Genomic DNA, 9,188 nt, shown 5'->3' on the forward strand with positions numbered 1-9,188 from the left:
TATCACCTTCTCAATGCAAGGCTGTGCTCATTTGAGCCTGTACTTTGTCAAGGTTTATCTATGGTTTTTTGATCAGTAACCATGGTCAAATATTAGGCACGGTGTGCTGTCGATTTAGGCCAGATAGCACTGCATTTTGCTGTTTGTGCTTGTGCTTACCCAATAAGCAATGTAGTTTGTTGTGACTGTGTTGTGAATTTGGTTCATTCTGTATTGATTTCTGGTCCTGAGCTTCAGGTTTGTTAGTGAACAGGTTTATGAACTCTTGTTTCTCTCTCACTATTTCATTATCTTTTTCTTTGTACAGATTACTAAAAACCAACCTGATCCAGACCAGCTTGAACCTACAGCCAACACATTGTTCCGGTTCTGGGACCGCGAACCCTAAGCCAACACATGTGTTCCTGATCTCTGGACCACTGAACCTAAGCCCACACACAATTGTTCCTGATCTCTGGACCAAGCGTCCTAACAACCTTTCTGAAACTGGACCAGATCCACAACCACACATTGTCCTGATATCGGACCACTTGACCCTACAGCCCAACACATTGTTCTCTGATATCTGACCAGCGAATCCTCAGCCCAACACATGTCCTGATTCTGGAACCAGCTGACTCTACACCCAAAACATCTGTTCCTGATCTCTGGACCAGCTGAACCTACACCCAACAATTGTTCCTTATAATCTGGCCACTAATCCTACAGCCCAACACATTGGTTCCTGATATGACGATCTACGGACTAATCCGATGGACAGCTGAATCCTACAGCCCAACCACATTGTTTCCTGATATCTGACCACGTAATCCCTACAGCCCAAACATGTTCCTGATCTCTGACCACTGAACCTACAGCAACACATTGTTCCTGACTATCATGGACCACTAACCTCTACAGCCCAACACAGTCTGACTACACTACCTACAGCAAAACATGTTCTGATATCTGACCAGCTGAACCCTACAGCCAACACATTGTTCTATTCTGACACCGCTGAACCTACAGCCCAACACATGTGTTCCTGATCTCTGGACCAGCTGAAACTCCTACAGCCCAACACATTTCTGGATATCTGACCGCTGAACTCGCAAACATCTAGGCCAGCGAATCCTACAGCCCAACACATTGTTCCTTAGACTCTGGACCAGCTAACCCTACAGCCCAACACATTGGTCCTGATATCTGGACCAGTGAAATCCTACAGCCACAACACATTGTTCCTAGATATCCTGGACCAGCTGAATTCCTACAGCCCAACACATGTTCCTTATAATCTGACCAGCTTGAATCATACGCCAACACAGTGTTCCTGATATCTGGACACAGCCTGAATCCTCAGCCCAACACATTGTTTCCAGATAATTCATATTAGATGCAGTAAGGTGAGTGGATACTCAATCTTTTATATAATTAATCATTTAACTGATTCATTTTTTAAAAACTTTGTATATTCTCTTATTATTGATAACTACAGCTATCATACTGTTAATCTTTTACAGGCAGTATATACTAGTTATCATTACTACCCATATCATTACTGGTTATCGTTATTACATATCATTACTGTATCTTATACCCAATCATTACTGTTACCTACCTTCTTATTCCATCATATTACCATATCATTACTGGTTATCGTATTACCCATATCATTACTGAGTTTCATTTATTATCCATATTCATATACTAGTTATCTTTTTCACCAACATTGATAGTCTCTAACCCATATATTCTAGTTTATACACTAGTTATTCGATTACTCATGTCATTACTAGTTATTTATTATCATTCATTACTGTTAACTTATACCATTGTCACGACGTCCGCCGAAGTCGGTCCCTCCCTTGTTCCGGCGGTGTTCGACGGTCGACGTCAACCGGTTCTAGCCTCGCTGATCCATTTTCATTTTCCATTGGTTTGTCTTGTCTTCCATACACCTGGTTCCTATCCCATCATTTACATTTGGTATACGTAAACCTCGTTTCCCTCATGTCTTGTCGGTTGATTGTGTATATGTAGTGTACTGTGTCGTCTGTTACTGCGTGTGCTGTTGGTTACATGTTACCATTGATTTTTATTATTATGTTTTCCGTTGGTTTTGTAATAAACTGCACTGTTGAAACACAGTATTTCTCTCCTGCGTCTGACTTCTCTGCCGCCAGTTAAACACCCTCACACCATATCATTTGGTTTCTTATACCCATATCATTACTGGTATCTTATTACCATATCATACTGTTTTCTTATTACCCATATATAGATATGTTATCGTATTACCCATATCACCACTGTTATCTTATTACCATATCACTACTGGTTTTATGACCAATATCATTACTGTGTATCTTATTACCATATCATTACTGTGATCTTATTACCCATATCATTACTGGTATCTTTACCCAATACAATTACTGTTATCTTAACCCATATCACTTGGTTATCTTATTACCCATATCATACTGGTTATCTTATTCCCATATCATTACGGTTATTTATTATCCATATCACACTGTTATTATACCCAATCACTACTGTATCATTAGTGAACCCATATCATTACTGGTATCTTATTACCCATAGCATTACTGGATATCTTATTACCCCATATCATTACTGGTTATTGTATTACACCCCATACATTACTTTTATCTTATTACACCATATCATTACTGGTTATCTATATGACCCATATCATTACGTATCTATTCACATATCATTACTGGTATATCTTATTACACCATATCTATTGTTATCTTATTCACCATTATCATCTACTGGTTATCTTTCACCATATCATTACTGGTATTTATACCACATATTCATTACTGTTATCTTATTACCATATCTAGTTATCTAGCCATATCTTCGTTTATTACCCATATCACACTGTTATCTTATTACCCATTATCATCACTGTTATCTTATTGACCATATCACCACTGTGTATCTATAACCATATACTACTAATGGTTATCTTATTACCTCATATCAATACTGTTATCATTACATATACTAATGTTATCTATATACCCATATCATTACTGATCTTACTTAACATATCACTACTATTATCTTATTACCCATATCCATTACTGGATCTTATACCCATATCTACTGTTATCGTATTACACATATCACCATGTTATCTTATGACCCATTCATTACTGGTTATTCTTATACCCATATCTTACTGGTTTATCTTATTACCCCATAGTCATTATGTTTCTACTTTACCATATCATTACAGGTTTATTATACCCATATCATACTGTTACTTATTACCCATATCAACTGGTATCTTATTACCCATATCACTACTGGTTATCTTTATACCCATATCATTACTGAGTTATCTTATTACCCATATCATTACTGTATATCTTATTCCCATATCATTACGTGATTATACCCATATATTACTTCTTATTACCTATCATTACATTATCTAGACATATCTATTATGACTTATATTATACCATATCATTACTGGATATCTTTTACCCATATCATTACTGGTTCTTATTACCCATATCATTACTGGTATGCTTATACCATATCATTACTGATATCTGTATTACCTCAATCATTACTGGTTATCTTATTAGCCCATTATCATACTCTGGTTATTTATTACCATATCACTACTGGTTTCTATGACCCATATCATAGGTTCTTATTACTCAATATCATGGATTCTATTACCATATCATTACTGTATCTTATTTACACATATCATTACTGTTCTATTAACCATATCATACTGGTTATCTTATGACCATATCATTATGTTATCTATTACCCTATCATTACTGATATCTTATTACCATATCATTACTGTTATCTTATTACCCATATCATACTGGTATTTATTACCATATCATTACTGGATATCTTATTACCCATATCATTTACTGGTATCTTATACCCATATCACACTGGTTATCATGACCCAATCATTACTGGTTCTTATTACCCATATACCACTGGTTATCTTATACCCATATCATTACTGGATGGGTGTAGAGTGGGGCCATTCTACATGGAAACCTCTATATGTGGGCCCATTCTACATGGAAACCTCTATATGTGGGGCCCATTCTACATGGAAACCTCTATATGTGGGGCCCATTTACATGGAAACCTCTATATGTGGGGCCATTCCACATGGAAACCTCTATATGCTGGGGCCCATTCTACATGGAAACCTCTATTGGGGCCCATTCTACATGAAACCTCTATATGTGGGGCCCATTCTACATGGAACTCTATATGTGGCCCCATTCTACATTGGAAACCTCTATATGTGGGCTCATTCTACATGAAACCTCTATATGTGCCCATTCTACATGGACACCTCCTATATGTGGGGCCCATTCTACATGGAAACCTCTATATGTGGGCCTATTCTACATGGAAACCCTATATGTGGGCCTATTCTACATGACCTCTATATGTGGGCCCATTCATGGACCTCTGATGTTGGGCCCTTCTACATGGAACTCTATATGTGGGGCCATTCATGGTAACCTCTGAATGTGAGGGCCCATTCTACATGAAACCTCATAGTGCCCCATCCACATGGAAACCTCTATATGTGGGGCCCATTCTACCATGAAAACCTCTATATGTGGGGCCCATTCTAAATGGGAAACCTCTAATATATCAACCTGAAATGCTCCTATCTATTCAGTTGGGAGTTTGTAGTTTCTGTTCAGTTGTAGTCGGGTCTCTCTCTCCCCCCTGACAGTGATATCAGGTCTCTCTCTCCTCTCTCTCCCTCTCTTCTCTCCCCCGGTGGTGGATAGTCAGGTCTCTCTCTCCTCTCTCTCCCCCTGATGGTTATAGTCGGTCTCTCCCCTCTCTCTCCCTCTCTCCCCTCTCTCTCCCCTTGCAGTGGATAGTCGGGCTCTCTCCCTCTCTGCCTCTCCCCTCTCTCTCCTCGCCCTGATGTGGAATAGTCGGGTCTCTCTACCTCGTCTTCCTCTCCCCTCTCTCTCTCCCCTGACGGTGGTGGTCGTCTCTCCTCTCTCTGTCCTTCACCCTTTCTTTCTGTTTGATATGGGTAATACGATAACCAGTAATGATATGGGTAATAAGATAACCAGTAATGATATGGGTAATAAGATAACCATTAGTTATATGGGTAATAAGATAACCATTAGTGATATGGGTAATAAGATAACCAGTAATGATATGGGTAATAAGATATCCAGTAATGATATGGGTCATAAGACAACCAGTAGTGATATGGGTAATACGATAACCAGTAATTATATGGGTAATAAGATAACCAGTAATGATATGGTGTAATAAGATAACCAGTAATGATATGGGTCATAAGATAACCAGTAATGATATGGTGTGAGGGTGTTTAACTGGCGGCAGAGAAGTCAGACGCAGGAGAGAAATAACTGTGTTTCCAACAGTGCAGTTTATTACAAAACCAACCGGAAAACATAATAATAAAAATCAATGGGTAACATAACCCAACGCACACCAGTACAGACGTACACATACACTACAATAACCAATCACCGACAAGGACATGAGGGGAAACAGAGTTAAATACACACCAGTACAGACGTACACATACACTACAATAAACAATCACTGACAAGGACATGAGGGGGAACAGAGGGCTAAATACACACCAGTACAGACACCATGTAAATGATGGGATTGGAACCAGGTGTGATGGAAGACAAGACAAGACCAATAGAAAATGAAAAGAGGATCAGCGAAGGCTAGAAGGCCGGTGACGTCGACCGTCGAACACCGCCCGAACAAGGAGAGGGACCGACTTCGGCGGAAGTAGTGACATATGGGTAATAAGATAACCAGTAATGATATGGTGTAATAAGATAACTAGTAATGACATGAGTAATAAGATAACAAGTAATGATATAGTGTAATAAGATAACTAGTAATGATATGGGTAATAAGATAACTAGTAATGATATGGTGTAATAAGATAACTAGTAATGACATGAGTAATAAGATAACTAGTAATGATATGGGTAATAAGATAACCAGTAATGATATGGGTAATATGATATGGGTAATAAGATATGGGTAGTAAGATAACCAGTAATGATGTGGGTAGTAAGATAACTAGTAATGATATGGGTAATAAGATAACCAGTAATGATATGGGTAGTAAGATAACTAGTAATGATGTGGGTAATAAGATAACTAGTAATGATATGGGTAGTAAGATAACCAGTAATGATAGGGTAGTAAGATAACTAGTAATGATATGGTGTAGATAAGATAACCAGTAATGATATGGTAAATAGACGATATGGGTAATAAGATATGGGTAGTAAAGATAAACAGTAATGATGTGGGTAATAGATAACTAGTAATGATATGGGTAATAAGATACCAGTAATGATATGGGTAATAAGATAACTAGTAATAATTGGGTAATAAGATAACTAGTAATGATATGGTGTAATAAGATAACCAGTAATGATATGGGTAATAAGATAACCAGTAATGATATGGGTAATAAGATACAGTAATGATATGGGTAATAAGATAACCAGTAATGAATATGGGTAATAAGATATCCAGTAATGATATGGTATGTAATAAGATAACCAGTAATGATATGGGTAATAAGATAGTATGGATATGGGTAATATGATAACGTCGATTAGTATGGATAATAGGATACCAGTAATGATGTGGGTTAATAAGATAACTAGTAATGATGTGGTAATACGATAACTAGTAATGTACATGGTTAATAAGATAATTAGTAATGATGTGGGTAATAAGATATCCAGTATATGTTAAGAAATAATAAGCGTATGAAATGAATCAATTCAATAAGAGATATAAAACATAAAAAAATATTAAATAATTTAAGCTGGTCCAGATATCAGGAACAATGTGTTGGGCTGTAGGGTTCAGCTGGTCCAGAATCAGGAACAATGTGTTGGGCTGTAGGATTCAGCTGGTCCAGAGATCAGGAACAATGTGTTGGGCTGTAGGATTCAGCTGGTCCAGAGATCAGGAACAATGTGTTGGGCTGTAGGATTCAGCTGGTCCAGAGATCAGGTCTGGTTTTAGTAATCTGCATTACAGAGAAAAAAAAAAAAAAAGATTAATGAAATAGTGAGAGAGAGAGACACAGAGAGTTCACAAACCTGTTCTATAACACACTGAAGCTCAGGACCAGAACATCCAATCATCAGAATAAACCAAATTACAACACAGTCAAAACAAAACACATTGCTTATTGGGAAACACAGCACAAACACAAAGCAAAATGCAGTGCTATCTGGCCCTAAATCGACAGCACACCGTGGCTAACTATTTGACCATGGTTACTGATCAAAACCCTAGATAAACCTTGACAAAGTACAGGCTCAGTGAGCACAGCCTTGCCATTGAGAAGGGTAGACACAGGAAAACCTGGCTCCCTGTAGAGGAAAGCTGTGCAACCACTGCACCACAGCAGAACCCGAGACAGAGCTGCATTTCCTGACAAAATGTCAAAAATATAAAACAATTAGAGAGTGTCATTTCCCAAATTGAAACTCTTATTAAGGTTTCAAGAACTCTCTGATGAGGAAGGCTACCCGTCCTGTTGGGGGAGGACGCAGAGAGCTGTGGGTTGGCAGAGCACTACATTGCTGCCTGCCTATGTTGAGGGACAGTGTCTGACAGACCAATCAACCTGCACATGTCCTCTACTGTATGTTTATTGTTATTGTTCAATGTATGGTTATTTTGACCCTTGGTTTATTGTTGTCCTGTTGACATTTGTGATTCTTATTATTTTAATATTGTAAATATCAAAGTAAGCTTTGGCAATATGTACATTGTTAGTCATGTCAATAAACAACATTTAATTGAATTGAGAGAAAAAGAGAGAGAAAAGATTAAAAAACAGATTAAATCTGACCATCACTCTTGCTGCAGATGAAGTTGAATTTGTGAGTTCAGGCAGGCTGACCCACTTCCCCCCGTCTCTCTCTATGGCCCCCGTGTTCCCAGACTGCTCCTTGCTGGTGTTGTAGCCCTCCCCGTCGGCCCAGTTGTGGAAGCAGGACCCTTCTCCATTGACCCAGAACCAGAAGTTCAGGGTGCAGGTGTACCTCAGGCCCAGCCAGACGTAGGGACTGGAGGCCTTCTTGGCTTCCTGTTGGACCCAGTGCTGGATGCTGTGGTTGTGGACAGACACCAGCTCCATGTTCAGGTGTCTGCAGTGTAACAGGGCTTCTGACCACGTCTTGTTCTCTGAGACCAGGACCAGCTTATCTGGGGGAAGAGGAGGATATGGAGATTCATGCTAAATATTCACCAAATGATGTTGATTCTAAAGTAAATGTACATTTTTTTTATGAATACGTATCTAACCTCCCCATCCCCCCCTCACCATCATAGCAGATAAAAGGATGTTTGGTGGTAGAAGGGTTATCATTCCACTCTCCAGATGGGAACAGAACTTCCACACAGAGCTTTTCGTTTGCCCCGTTTGGCTCGGCTGCATTCCAGTTTCTGAAGGTTGAGCCACTCTGGTCGGACCACCTCCAATCTCTATACAGGCCGATCCACACCTCTTCCTGTAAATGTTTTGCAAATGCTGATTATGTTTTTAACACGGTGCTCAAAGTGCAAGACAAATTAGTTGAAGTGAAATGAACTTGCCTTCATGGTGTCCCGTATGGCCTTCTCTATGATGTTCCTCCTTTCTTCATCCTTGTCACCGGCCAGGTCCGTATAGTTCTTCTGTATGGTGTCCTGTATGATCTTCTGTATGGTGTTATTCTCTGCTTTATCCTTGACACTGGCCAGGTCTGTATAGTTCTTCTGTATGATCTTCTGTATGGTGTTATTCTCTGCTTTATCCTTGACACTGGCCAGGTCCGTATAGTTCTTCTGTATGATCTTCTGTATGGTGTTATTCTCTGCTTTATCCTTGACACTGGCCAGGTCCGTATAGTTCTTCTGAATGGTGTCCTGTATGATGTTCTGTATGGTGTTCTTCTCTGTTTCATTCCTCACACTGGCCAGGTCCGTGTGGTTCTTCTGACAGTAGCGCTGAGCCTCTCTCCAAGTCTTCTCTTCAGTGATGAGGATGTACTTACTAGGGAGATTTGTGTCTATTTGAAAGAACAGAAGGTATATAAGAAGAGATGAGATATAAAATAACATGTTCCAATAAATAC

At 39.0% G+C, this 9,188-nt stretch overlaps 1 protein-coding gene across 1 annotated transcript; it reads right to left on the minus strand.

Annotated features, from left to right (window-relative positions):
- Positions 1 to 6,852: 6,852 nt before the first annotated feature.
- On the minus strand, positions 6,853 to 9,188 carry LOC112076118 (macrophage mannose receptor 1-like). Its single transcript, XM_070441200.1, has 4 exons — positions 8,664 to 9,188; positions 8,396 to 8,578; positions 7,922 to 8,277; positions 6,853 to 7,087 (listed from the first exon to the last, which is right to left on the minus strand). Exons 1-4 carry the CDS (start codon positions 9,172 to 9,174, stop codon positions 7,052 to 7,054), a joined length of 1,086 nt encoding a protein of 361 aa, XP_070297301.1. The 5' UTR covers positions 9,175 to 9,188; the 3' UTR covers positions 6,853 to 7,051.

Source organism: Salvelinus sp. IW2-2015, unplaced genomic scaffold, assembly GCF_002910315.2.
Source record: "Salvelinus sp. IW2-2015 unplaced genomic scaffold, ASM291031v2 Un_scaffold3585, whole genome shotgun sequence".
Classification (NCBI taxonomy): domain Eukaryota; kingdom Metazoa; phylum Chordata; class Actinopteri; order Salmoniformes; family Salmonidae; genus Salvelinus; species Salvelinus sp. IW2-2015.